Genomic DNA, 14079 nt, shown 5'->3' on the forward strand with positions numbered 1-14079 from the left:
AGGAAGCTCAACCTATAAGAGACAAATAATTTGCATAAGAAATCAGAGGGGGAGGGAGCCGGAGCAATAGTACAGCAAGTAGGCGTTTGCCTTGCATGCGGTCAACCGAGTTCTATCCCCAGCATCCCATGTGGTGCCCCCAGCACCTCTAGGAGTAGAGTGCAGAGCCAGGAGTAATCACTGAGCATTGCTGGACATTGTCTCTGTCACTGTCCTCCCGTTGTTCATCGATTTGCTCGAGCGGGCCCAGTAACGTCTCCATTATGAGACTTTGTTGTTACTGTGCTTGGCATATCGAATATGTCACAGGGAGCTTGCCAGGCTTTGCCGTGCGGGTGAGATACTCTCGGTAGCTTGCTGGGCTCTCCGAGAGGGGTGGAGGAATCAATCTCAGGTTGGTCATCTTGGCCGCTTGTAAGGCAAAACGCCCTACTACTGTGCTATCACTCCAGCCCCATCACTGGGTATGTATGTATGACCCAAAAAGGAAAAAAAAAATAAGAAGAAAAAAAGAAATCAGGGGCAGGAGCAATAACACAACAGTTAGGGAGCTTGCCTTGTACATGACCAACCCGGGTTTGATCCCTGACGTCCCATATGGTCCCCCACACCCCACCAGAGTGATCACTGAGCACAGAGCTCTGAAAGGAAGAGTCGAGAGCCAGAGAAATATTGCAGGGAATAAGGCATTAGCCTTGCACTCAGCTGACCCCAGTTTGATCCCCATTACCACATATGGTCCCCTAAGCACTGCCAGGAGGAGGAATCTCTGAGCACAGAGCCAGGAGTAACCCTTGAGGACTCCTGGGTGAGGACCCCTGACCCTTAAAGAAAGGATGTTAAATAGAAGGGAAAGTTGGGTAACACAACTGGACCAGTACTCTAACATTGCAGTAGCATCACAGTTACTCCTGGACTAGTTCAGAGGTGAAAGGAAAAGTCAGTGGTCACTTCTAGTCCCCACTAGTGGCTCGCACTGTGGCCATGAGGGACAGGGCAAGCTGTCCTGTTCGCGTCTCAGAAGTCCGAGGAGTCGCCGTGTGGCTGGTTCTCTCTTGATCCACATCAAGGCGCAGACGGTTCCTGGAGGAGGCAGGAGTATGGGCACTGTGGGGGGGTCGTCTAGGGCTACGTAGTGCAGCCTGCTGGGAGAAGGTGGAGAAGCAATGGAGATGAGCAAAATGGGCAGGAACCTGCAGGCTCTGTGGACAGCATCCCCAGGGTGCAGGGCCCACAGGGGACTTAGCAGGCAGTTGGTGGTCGGTGTTCAGGGTGGGACTCTCTCTTTACTGGTTGGTGAGAGCAGAGGCAGTTGGAGGTGGAGAAGAGTCGGGCCCCGCCCCACTGGGACCCTCTTACCTACCCAAGGGCAGCATAGGGCAAGGGGTCTCTCTTTTCTCTTTAAGACACAGTCTTCTCAGCTCTGTGCCCCAGAATGGTGGGTTCCTCCTGCCGTCCTTTCTCTGGCAGAGGGTAATTGATACCGACTTCATCCCAGCAGTTGGGAATCACAGTTGGGGCCAAGAAGGAGAGTACAATGGTTAGGGTTAAGGCACCATATATGGTGCTCTGAGCACTGCCAGGGGTCATTCCAGATCACAGAGCCAGGAACAGTCTCTGAGTATTCCCAAATTTTAATTAATTTTAGTTTTAATGTTAAAGTTTTAAGGAATCACATTTGAAATATATATATACATACACATATATATATATACATACACACACACATGTATATGTATATATTTAAAGAATCCCAGTTGACAGCACAGTGGCTCAGCGCTAGATGGGCCTGCTCATCTCGGGATTACCCTCTCTGGTCAGTCTTCTTAGCCTCAGGAACTCATCAGTACAACATGTTTTCTTCTCTGATTTCAAGGGAGAGTCTTTATCCCCAAGGAAAAGCCTGTAGAGAAAAAGCCTGTAGAAGAAAAAGTGACCCTTGACCCGGAACTGGAAGAAGCCCTGGCCAGCGCCTCTGACACAGAGCTCTATGACCTAGCAGGTGAGTCTGGGCTCCAGGAAGCGGGAAGCATCGCAGTGTGGTGTCAGGATGTCAAGGCAAGGACAGGCACGAAGCAGCATCTCTCTGCTAACTCCCTGTTACTTTATCACTTGGAGCAAACCTTATTTTGCTGTCTCAGCTATAAAATGCAGTGCTGACTCCCATTCCGGGTGGTTCTCAGAGTTGAGATAGGGTGAGAGGGGGAGGTGCAGATGCGACCTTGGGTAGAGGGTCCTGACTCTCTGCTGGTGCCGCAGCACTGCACACCTACAGTAATCATAATGGGACTGATGGAAATGCATATATATTTTTAATTAAATCAATAATTACTGGTTTTGGCATATCCAATACGCCACGGATAGCTTGCCAGGCTCTGCTGTGCGGGCGGGATATTCTTGGTAGCTTGCCATGCTCTATGAGAAGGATAGAGGCTTTTAGGGCGGCCTCTAATCGCCCTTGTAGGTGTTCCCATGATTCAAACCATATTTGAACCCTATCAAATATGGTGCGGCAATTCTGGAAGATGGGTATTAAGTGTCTTATGATGTGTCACACAACCGCTGTGGGGCTTTACTCGTGCGTGAGTCTTGGCCCAAGCGTCCGGAAAGCGTCCTGGAGCATGGCGGTGGCTGGGTAGTGGAGGTAGTGGAGGTCTGCTGGTGAGGTATTTATCTGGTACCAGTAGGGTGGGTCTTCTGTGTGTAATACCTGGGTCACTGGTGGTTGGTGGAAGCAGACAGGGCAGGGTAGGGTGGGGCTCCTGTTTTTAATCCCTTTGTCACCTGTGGTTGGTGGGAACAGGCAGAGGATCTGTGTTCTCAGGTCTGTTGAACCTGGAGTCCAAGGTCTCAGAGTTCTGCTTACCTGGTTCTGTGGGGCTTCACTCATGTGTGAGTCTCGGCCCGAGCATCCGGAAAGCATCCTGGAGTGTGGCGGCGGCTGGATAGTGGAGGTAGTGGAGGTCAAAATAGGCATCGAAAATCAGATGGGCTGGACATGTAATGAGATTTGGAGACGACTGCTGGACTAGAGCCATTACTGACTGGATTCCACGGGACATCAAAAGATCACATGGCCGCCCACCTACAAGATGGTCAGACTTCTTCATCAAGACTCTGAACAATCAGTTTGAGGCTCTTCATGTTCCTAGAATGAGCAGACGCCATTGGGCTACACTAGCACACGACAGGGACGAATGGAGACATTACTGGCGCCCTCTCAAGCAAATCGATGAGTAACGGGATGTCAAGTGATCAAGTGATCAATACTTTATTATTTTTTTTCTTTTTGGGTCACACCCGGCAATGCACAGGGCTTACTCCTGGCTCTGCACTCAGGAGTTACTCCTGGTGGTGCTCAGGGGACCATATGGGATACTGGGAATCGAACCTGGGTTGGCCACGTGCAAGGCAAATGCCCTACCCACTGTGCTATCTCTCCAGCCCCAAGTGATCAATACTTTAAAAGGACAGTGGTGAGGGGCTAGAATGATACCATAGCAGGTAGAGCATTTGCCTTGCATGTGGCTGACCCAGGTTCGATCCCTGGCATCCCATGTGGTCCCCCAAGCACTTCCAGGAGTGATTCCTCAGCACAGAACCAGGAGTAATCCCTGACCACTGCAGCTGTGGCCCCCAAACAAAATAATGAAAGGAAAGCAGTGGATACTCTTAGACACTTTGACTGGTGGTGAAGGTGGAGTAACTTTGTGCATCAGAACTAACATTCTTGTAAGCAGGCTACCTAAACTACAAGGAAAATTGTTAAATAAAATGAAACACACAGGCCGGAGCCATAGTACAGCAGGTAGGGCATTTGGGATGCCAGGGATGTTCGATCCCCGGCATCCCATATGGTCCCCCAGGCACCGCCAGGAGTAATTCCTGAGTGCAAACCCCTGAGCATCGCTGGATGTGATGCAAAAAAGCCAAAAAACAAAAACAAACAAACATAACAACACTAACAACCTGTCCTAAAACATTGAAGCTATGTAAGAATCAGATAAAATTAATATGAAGGGATGTTGAGAACCTAAGCACTGAAATTATCGCCCTTCTTCTTCCCAAGGAGTTCTCACATTGATATTTTCTCACATTGATATTTGACTGTAATTTATCATCACAGAATGGCCATGGGGCAATTTCCTCACGGCAGTAGCTGCCCCATTTTGAGTCCCACTAAGAACTCTGTTAGCCCGACAGTGGAGCCGCTGGGATGTTCGGCCCAGTCTGCTCTTTTTTTTTTTTTTCCCTTTTTTGGGTCACATCCAGCAATGCTCAGGGGTTACTCCAGGCTCTGCATTCAGGAATTTACTCCTGGCGGTGCTTGGGGGACCATATGGGATGCCAGGGATCGAAAGCAGGTCTGCCATGTGCAAGGCAAATACCCTCCCCGCTGTAATATCGCTCCTGCCCCAGTCTGCTCTTTTTTTTCTTAATGATACTGATAAAATAGTAATTATTGGGATTGGTTATACATGCAAATGGGAAAAAGCCAAATAGTATGTACAAGAAGGAGCAATGAGCTATGCCTTTCCCCCTAATCATCAGTTAAACTCCCTCCTGTTTCTTGTATGTTCTTCAAGAAAGATTCCTTGACTATTCCAGCACACTTCATGGCATGCTTCATTATTCCAAATAGGATGGAAATTTGGATTAGTAGATTCGTAGGCTAGAGGTACTTTTAAAAGTTGGTCAGTGAACTTCTGCAAGAATATTCACATTTGGGGCTGGAACAATAGATAGCACAGTGCGTAGGGCGTTTGCCTTGCATGCGGCCGACCCAGGTTCGATCCTTTCCTCCCATACAGTCCCCCGGGCACCACCAGGAATGATCTCTGAGCACAGAGCCAGGAGTAAGCTCTGAGCACTGCCAGGTGTGGGCTAAAAACCATATTTTAAAGAGTATTCACATTTCAGTCATAATAATCAACCCTGCTATAGTCTGAGGTACCCTGCTAGAGCAGGTTACCCCGCTAAGGTAACTTTTACTCAGCGAAGGCATCAGTTTCACACATGCAAACTCTGATCTCAGTGGGGCCTGAGCGATAGTACAGCGGGTAGAACATTTGCCTTATACACGGCCGACCTAGGTTCAATCCCCAGCATCCCACATGGTTCCTGAGCACCGCCAGGAATACTTCCTGAGTGCAGAACCAGGAGTAACCCCTGACAGATGTAATCCCAAAAGCCCCGGCACACCTGTCTGTGCTCAGTGCTTACTCCTGGCTCTGCACTCAGGAGTCATTCTTGGTGGAGCTCAAGGGACCATATGTGGTACTGGGCTCTTTCGGGTACAAGGCAAGCGCCCTCCCCACTGTCCCATCTCTCCAGCCCAGAACAGCTCTGCCGTGGATGGCCGCTCTGGTTGGCCCTGTCGTTGCTATGGCGGGGTCCTGTTTTGGTTACTGCCTCTCTCAGGAGTTGCCTCACAAGGTCTCTTAATGGAATTGCCCATGGGGAGCATTGCAGGGCTGGGCTTGAATTCCCAGGAAATGCCAAAGAAAGGAGAAAAACACCCGTCATTCCAAAGACACTAGGTTCAGAACTTCACACAGTCAAGCCAGAGGGTAATCCCGTTAGGAAACTGGCTGGCTCATTTTCGCTTTCCCCTCCTCCCGGCCCCCAAACCAAACCAGGAGTCCCCTCAGAGTCCAGCAGTTCTGAATGGCCAGCCTTCAAGGGACAGCGTGTTCTCCAGGCTTGATCTTCCTGGAAAATCCTGCGCAGCCCGGCATGTGGATGGGTTTAGATAAGGAAGGGTCCCCCTGCACGCACTGCTGCGTCCACTCAAGGCCAGAGAGAGTCGGCCACGCACATGACCTTCTCACAGCACGGCCACTGCTCAGATTAGAGGGCTGGATATCTGACCTTATCGGGGCACATGGGCGTGCTCAGATTGGGGCCAGGCAGCAGTGACGGATCCACTGGCCTGATCTGCAGAGAACAGATTCGATGAAAGTTACAGCTTGGCAGGCGCAGTTTTGATTAGTGTGTCTGAGGCTGAACCAGAGAGGTGTGAGCAGCCCAGCAGCCGTGTTTGTAGAGCAGCTCAGCTGGGCTGCAAGCACTCCACAAAGGTTTATTTACCATGAGTCTGGACAGGGGACTGGACCCAGCCCGGGCTTTGCATGTAGGAGACCTGGATTTCGACCCTAGTAGTCCATGGTCTCCTGAGCACTATCCGAGCACCATGCCAGGAGTAACCCCTGCATACTGCTGGCTATGGTCTCCAAGCAGGATTTTAAAAAAATTTTTTTTTTTAATTTTTGCGTTTTGGGCCACACCCAGCAATGTTCAGGGTTAGTCCTGGTTCTGTGCTCAGGAATTACTACTGGCATCTGGGGGACCACATACACATATAGTGCTAGGGTTTGAACCTGGGTCAGCCACATGCAAGTTAAGCTCCCTCCCTGCTGTACTATCTCAAAACAAAGACTTTATTTATTTTATTTTTTTGTGAAGTGCTTAAAGCAGTGGCTGGCACAGAGAGTGATTTAAGCTTTGTAACTGGGGCTGGAGCTATGGCACACTGGGTAGGGTGTTTGTCTTGCATACGGCCCACCCCGGTTCAATTCCCAGCATCCCATATGGACCCCCCTGAGGAGTGATTCCTGAGTGCAGAGCCAGGAGTAACCCCTGTTACTCCTGCATTGCCACACGTGACCCAAAAAGCCAAAAAGCCAAAAAAAAAAAAAAAAAAACCTCTGTAACTGAGAATTTATTGGTGTTTTTGGTGGTTTTTTTGGAGGGGAGTTGATTTGGGGGCCACAGTTGGCAGTGCACAGGGATCACTCCTGGCTCTGTGCTCCAGAATTGCACCTAGTGGGGATCTCACAGAGTCCTGAGAATCCAACTGGGGTTGGCCTCATGCAAGGCCTTACCCACTGTCCTGTCTCTCCAGCACCATAACAGGAAAATCATTATCCCTCTCTTATCGATGAGAAGACTGGCCCAGAGGGGGTCAGCAGCTGCCCCTGCCCACGGGCATCCTTGGTGAGTCCAGATCCCCCCTGCAGCTGGTCCTCCTCGGTGCCTCTCAGCACAGACCTGCGTCTCTAAGCATCTGCCTCCCCTGCTGCACCAGCCAGCCTGCCCCCTGCGAACAGTTTGTTCCAGGGCAGCTCCTCTGCCACCTGCTGACAGAGTATCTAGTCTAAGATCCTTGTCCAGGTGACCAGGCTCACCTGTAATTTCATCAGTAAAACGGAAGCCAGTTGCGGCTGCTGTTTCTGCCTGACGCTCCTTGTCCCAGTGCTGCCCCCTGGTGCTAGTTCCAGCTCCTGCAGGAGACTGGGAATCTGCTTCTCTCATCTTCTGGGGCAGATACTGCTTCTGTCCCCACCAGCCCGCAATCCCCCTCTCCCTCCCCCCCCTACCCCCCCCCCCCCCGCTTGCCCTTTTGGATTAGAGAAGATGGTTGGCTGCCTGTGTTGAAAGAGGCCCAAGATCTTTCTGCCTTGTGCCTCTGGGAAAACCCCAGTCGTGATTTAGATTCAGAATATCCTTAGACCTAGTCCCACGCTTCCATGTCACAGATGAGAGCAATAAAGAGCTAATTCTGAGCACTTGTACAACAGGCAGGGCGTTTGCCTTGCATGCAGCCAACCCGGTTTGGATCCCAGCATCCCATATGATCCCCAGAACCCACTAGGAGTGATTCCTGGGGACAGAGCAAGTCCTGAGCACCACTGGGTGAGGCCCAGAAAATGAAACAAAACAAATTCTTCTGGGGGCAGAGTGATAGTACGGCAATAAAGCGTTTACCTTGCATACAGCTTGCCCAGGTTCGATCCCCAACACCCCAGATGGTTCCCTGAACCCCACCAGGAGTAAGTCCTCAGCACTGCTGGGTGTGGCCCAAGAACTAACAGAAAGAGCTAAATCTTCTTAACCAGGAGGTCTAAGTATGTTTTGCAATCATTTGGGGGATGGGGGGGGGGGGGACTAGGGCTCTAAATGCTAAATACTTTTGTGTGTGTAGATGTAGAAAGACATTGGTCTTAGAAGAAGGTTTTAAATAAATGTGTATAGGGTCTGGAGAGATAGAACAGGAGGTGGGCATTTGCTTTACACACAGCCAACCCAGGGTTCAATCCCCAGTATCCCATATAACCACCCCCCGCCCAGCACTGCCAGAAGTAATTCCTGAACTTAGTGCCAGGAGTAACCCCTGAGCATCTCCGGGTATGGACCGAAAAATGGCAAGTAAGTCAATAAATATGTGTATATGCTTATTTAGCATGTGTATGCATCTCCGTAATACTCAAGGGAAGAGCGGGAGGGGCAGGAGTGTGTGTCTGGAGACGAGTCTCAGTGATACAAAGAATTATTCTTTGAGAGATAAAAACCCTGTGTAACAAGCCAAACCATTATTGCAACCTGATGTTGACTCACTGCTTATCTTGGTTTCTAGCTGTTCTCGGAGTCCACAATCTGCTCAACAATCCAAAGTTTAATGAAGAAACTCCTGGCACTGATGGAGGCAAAGGGCCTATAAGAAGTAAGTTGACGTGGTTGTGGCAGGAAATTGTTAATAAAAGAGATCACATGGTCAGCACAATGCAAACCGAGTTTGATGTTCCTAGCAGCAGGTTATTAAAACTCTAGCATTTAAGCTTCTGGATTTCTATGCACGTATTAGGGATACATCTGCACATGTATCAGTAACATTTTCCCCCAGGATTTTATTGTTTGGGGCATGTTTGCAGCACATTTGAGAGGAGAGCAGAACTCCTGCATTCACTACTCCTCATTCAGCCTCCGGAGGGCACAGAGGCTGCAGTTTGGTGAACCCATCATTGTCCCCTGAGTCTGGAGTTGGCAGTAGGGTTCCTTCAGGGGTTCTATGTTCAGTGGGTTGGGACCAGGGGCCAGTGGCATGTTGGCTCCATGGCGGTATCATACGGAGAGCTTTCACAGGCCTGAAAATCCTCTGCTCTGCCTGTGTATCCCCTCGAACCTGGGCAATCCTTGATTCCTTCATCCTCCATACATCTCCTTTTCCAGAACTTTCTGCAGCTGAAACCATGCGGACAGCGTCAGCCTCTCTTCTTTGACTTAGTAAAACCCACATGAGCCCCCTCTAAGGGTTTTTCTGGTTGATTGGTTTCGGTTTGGGGGGCTCACCAGGTAGTGCCTGAGCGTACTCTTGGCTCTGTGCTCAGGGATCACTCCAGGCAGGGCTTGAGGGACCATATGGGGTGGGTGCCGGGGATTGAATTCGGGTCTGCCATATGCAAGGCAAGTGCTGTACCCAGAGTACTCTTGCTCCAGCCCCCCCCCCCCCGCCACCCTGTCCAGATCTTTTCCTGGTATTGCAGAGCATTTCCTTTGTCTCCCCCCCTACACACACACACACACACACACACACACACACACTTTCCTCTCTCTTCTGCTGCAGCTGTTATGACCACCAGGGCTCACAGTCATGCTCAATCGCTGGTCATAAGGGACTGGAGAGATGGTACAGGGGTGAAGGTGCTTACTTTGCTCGCCCAAACCCAGTTCCGGTCCAGGAGCCACACTGCCCTCCAGAGAGACAGAGAGAGAGAGAGCGAGCGAGAGAGAGAGAGAGAGAGAGAGAGAGAGATGGAGGGAGAGAGAGAGGAGAGAGAAAGAGGGAGGGAGGGAGAGAGAGGCGGGGTGGAGGAACTTCGGGGGGGGGTAGAGGCAAACTGGGGACATTGGTACTGGGAAATAACACTGGTGGAGGGATGGGTGTAAAAAAAAAAAAATTTTTTTTTTTAAGAAGAAACCAAACAAGGGGCTGGAGCGATAGCACAGCGGGTAGGGCGTTTGCCTTGCATGCAGCCAACATGGCTGACCCAGGTTCGATTCCCTGCATCCCATATGGTCCCCCAAGCACTGCCAGGAGTAATTCCTGAGTGCATGAGCCAGGAGTAATCCCTGAGCATCGCCGAGTGTGACCCAAAAATCAAGAAAAAAAAAAAAAGAAGAAGAAGAAGAAACCAAACAAAAGAAGAAAAGAAAATTGAGTAGTTTATTTTTTTGAGTAGTTGATACGTGTGCCTGGGAACATGCCACCCGCGTCTTCCCTCTTGAGAGGCGTGCTTTCATGTTTCATACTCTAACGCTGGGATGTGTACTGGTTCTCTCCACTCTGGAGAAGCCCGTGTCCTCTCTTGAGCACGTATCTTAAATGACCTCCTCTTCTCTTCCTTTATTTCCCAGTAAACTTGTTATGGGCTGGAGCGATAGCACAGCGGTAGGGCGTCTGCCTTGCACGCAGCCAACATGGCCGACCCGAGTTCGATTCCTCCACCCCTCTCGGAGAGCCCAGCAAGCTGCCGAGAGTATTCGATATGCCAGACACAGTAACAACAAAGTCTCCAATGGAGACGTTACTGGGCCCGCTCGAGCAAATCGATGATCAACGGGAGGGCCTTTACTTTACTTTACTTTTACTTTAAACTTGTTATACGCCAGTAAATAAATAAATAAATAAATGTCTGTATGTGGGGGGGGGGGTGAAGGTTTTTTTTTATTATTATTATGTTTGCTTTCTTTTGTTGATCTTTGCTCATGAACTCATGTTTTAGATGTGGTCAAAGGTGAGAAAGTGAAGCCGGTGTTTGAGGAGCCGCCTAACCCCACCAATGTGGAGGCCAGCCTGCAGCAGGTGAAGGCCAACGACCCCAGCCTGAAGGAAGTGAACCTCAACAACATTAAGGTAGTTCACCGGGACTGTTGTCACTTCTCGTGGGGTCCAAAGAACTCAGTGGAGAGGACGGACCCTTTGCTTTCACCTCTGTGTGCAACCCAGCGATGGTGCCAGGGGAAGGAGCCTTTGAGGCTGATTTAGGGTCAGGATATCGTATTCAAAAGAACTGGGTGTACGCCCACCACCACCACCATGTAAGCTCACTGTTCAGTCCCATATTGAGGAATTTCTGGAGCACACTACCACATTTGCGGCCACACAGCACCTCCAAACTCTAGAATACCGACATCTCAGTAGGAGCACACCTAATTAGATGGGAAAGTAATATAGAAGCCAACAAAGCTCAATACCCACAAATATTAACACAGAAGGTTCAACAAGCAACAGCAGCAGTTTAGTAAACCCTCAGTCAAGGACTTAATGTCCCCAGGGTGAGATAGAACAATTGTCACAAATATTCTTTTAGTGAAGTACTTTTCGATAATTGCCTTAGTCATTTGGTTGTTAACAAACAGTATATAATAAACCGTTTTGTGCCTGCCTGCTGAGGATGCAGGCTTATGGGGGACATTGGTGGAGGGAAGGTCACACTGGTAGTGGGATTGGTGTGGGAACATTGAATGCCTGTGACAAATGCATCAGGAACAACTTCGTAAACCATGGTGCTTAAATCAAGGAGGAAATAAATGTTAATACTTTTTAAAGTGTGTTTTAAAATGGTGGTGTCAGAAAGGAGAGAGAGAACAAAAGGGAATGCCCTGCCAGAAAGGCAGGGTGGGACGGGGGGTGGGGGGTGGAGGGAAGGGGTAGGGGGGATGCGGGGGAGGGATACTGGGATCAGTGGTGGTGGAAATTGGGCACTGGTGGAGGGAGGGATACTTGATCATTGTATAATTGAAACCCAAGCACAAAAATTTGTAAGTCTACAACTGTACCTCAAGGTGTTTCACTAATAAAAATTAAATAAATAAATAAATTAAATGGTGGTGTCAGACTGGAGAGAGAGAATAGAGGGTAAGGCGCTCACTTGTGCACAGCCAAACTGGGTTAGATCCCTGGCATCCCTTATGGTCCCCAAGTCTGCCAGTGATCCCCGAGTGCAGAGCCAGGAGTAAGCCCACATCATTGGATGTGGCCCCAAAATAAATGAGTGAATGGGTGATTTCTATAATTCTTTTAAAAGGGATTACTGTTCTGTGTGAGCAACACATTACTTATCACACAGTAACAATCAATTCTGAACTTTGGGGCTGAACACAATAAACATGCAAGTTTTCACACCGTTTCTGAGAATCAGGGACCTGAGGGGTGACTTAGCAGGTCAGTCATGGCCCAGGGTGTCGCATGAGGCTGTAGTGGAACCGTCATCCACGACTCTGGTCACCTGGAACTCAACTGGGATGGGAAGCTCCACCTCCAAGGTATCACACTCATTGGCTTTGAGCTAACAGCCTCAGTTTCTCTCCATAGGGCTGTCCCAGTGCCCTCACATGTGACAGCTGGTGTCCCTGTGAGTGAGTGATCAAAAGGAGTGTGCACAAAAAGCCACTATAGTACCTTTTATGACTTGCTTGAAGTCACAGTTTGTTGCTGCCTCTACTTTTAATTAATTGGTTTTGTTGAGGCTGCAGTGATAGCACAGCGGGTAGGGTGTTTGCCTTGTATGCAGCCGGCCCAGGTTCGATTCCTCTATCCCTCTCGGAGAGCCTGGCAAGCTACCGAGAGTATCCCACCCACACGGCAGAGCCTGGCAAGCTCCCCATGGCATATTTGATATGCCAAAACAGTAGCAAGTCTCACAATGGAGATGTTACTGGTGCCCGCTCGAGCAAATTGATGAACAACGGGAAGATAGTGCTACAATGGTTTTGTTGGGTGTTTTGGTTTTTTTGTTTTTTTTTTTTTTGATGGGGGTGGTGGTGGTTGTTGATTTTTGGTTTGGGAGCCACATCCAGCGGTACTGAGGGCCTACTCCTGCCTGTAGGCTCAGAGGTCACTCCTGGCAGGCTCAGGAGACCATATATAATGGTGAGGCTCAAACTCAGGTTGGCTGCATGCAAGGCAAATGTTTCAGGTACTGTACTGTCTTTCCAAGCCTCTCACTGCCTTTAAAATCTATTTCACAGTAAGCCATGTAGCTTTCAGAGGAATAGAAGTGTGTGTGTGTGTGTGTGTGTGTGTGTGTGTGTGTGTGTTTGTCTTTATGTGTGTAAGAGGTGGGAGGAGGAGAAGGAGGAGAGAGGAAAAGAGGAAAGTAATATTGACATTTTACTTGTTCATTTTTCTAGGGTGAGTTCTAGGGTGAATTTCTAATAACTTTTATCCAGTAGTCATGTGCCCTGTCCTTTCGCAGTCTGTGATCACAGCTAACCTGTGACACTGCCAGGACTCACATCAACCTCAGCAGTGCTTATAGCCTGTTTCTTGCCTGAGTGCACCCCAGCCCCCCACGCTCCTCTGCTGAGTGCTGCAGCAAAGGGCGTAATGAGACTTGTTGGATATTTTATTCTGAAGAACTGATATGAGCATAAAATTACAAAACAAATCTTTATAGTGTGATACTAGAAAGTCCCCAAATGTTGCAGAACTGTAGTAAAAGAAAATTTCACCCTCCCTAGGAAGCCGTTGAAAAAAAAGAGGTGATATTATAGCCGGGCTTTTAAGATGAGTAGAAATTCATCAGAGAGGAACCAGAGCAAAAGTCCAGTGGGTATCGTGCTTGCCTTGCATGCAACTGACCCGGGTTTCGATCCCTGGCATCCCATTTGGCCACCTCCCTGAGCACCGCCAGGAGTGATTCCTGAGTGCAGAGCCAGGAGTAACCCCTGAACATTGCTGGGTGTGACCCAGAAAGCCAAAAATAAGTAAGAAAAAAGAATTTCATCAGAAAAAAGCACTGTCCTCCCGTTGTTCATCCATTTGCTCAAGCGGGTACCAGTAACGTCTCCATTGTGAGACTTGTTACTGTTTTTGGCATATCAAATACGGCACATGGAGCTTGCCAGGCTCTGCCGTGCAGGCGGGACACTCTCAGTAGCATGCAGGGCTCTCCGAGAGGGATGAAGAAATCGAACCCAGGTCGGCCACTTGCAAGAAAAAAAGAACAAAGGAATTTCCAGGCACAGGGAAAATGACATGTGAGGTATGGAGGAGAGAGAGAACTCAGCAGGCTGGTCAGTCTGGCTAGAATATGGAGAAAGAAACCCAAATGCGACTGTGTGACGTGTGCCCCATTTCCTGGTAGGGCGGACAGACAGGTTTTGTCTGTCACGTGTTGGCACCCTTGTGGAACACTAGGTGGCGCTGTTGGTTGAAGTCCTCTGGCTTCCTAGAGGCTCGGTGTTGATTGGCTTTTAGAGGGTTATCAATTAACCATCTAAGCACTTAAGAGTATG

The 14079-nt window shown here is 49.3% G+C and overlaps 1 protein-coding gene across 1 annotated transcript in view; it reads left to right on the forward strand.

The window, feature by feature from the left end:
* TMOD2 (tropomodulin 2) overlaps positions 1-14079 on the forward strand; it is a 51430-nt gene that overhangs the window by 20233 nt on the left and 17118 nt on the right. Inside the window, exons 4-6 of the mRNA XM_056135425.1 lie at positions 1877-2002; positions 8417-8503; positions 10563-10693. Of these exons, the coding sequence (XP_055991400.1) occupies positions 1877-2002; positions 8417-8503; positions 10563-10693 (344 nt within the window). The remainder of the gene's footprint in view (positions 1-1876; positions 2003-8416; positions 8504-10562; positions 10694-14079) is intronic.

Source organism: Sorex fumeus, unplaced genomic scaffold, assembly GCF_029834395.1.
Source record: "Sorex fumeus unplaced genomic scaffold, SorFum_2.1 ptg000111l, whole genome shotgun sequence".
Classification (NCBI taxonomy): Eukaryota; Metazoa; Chordata; class Mammalia; order Eulipotyphla; family Soricidae; genus Sorex; species Sorex fumeus.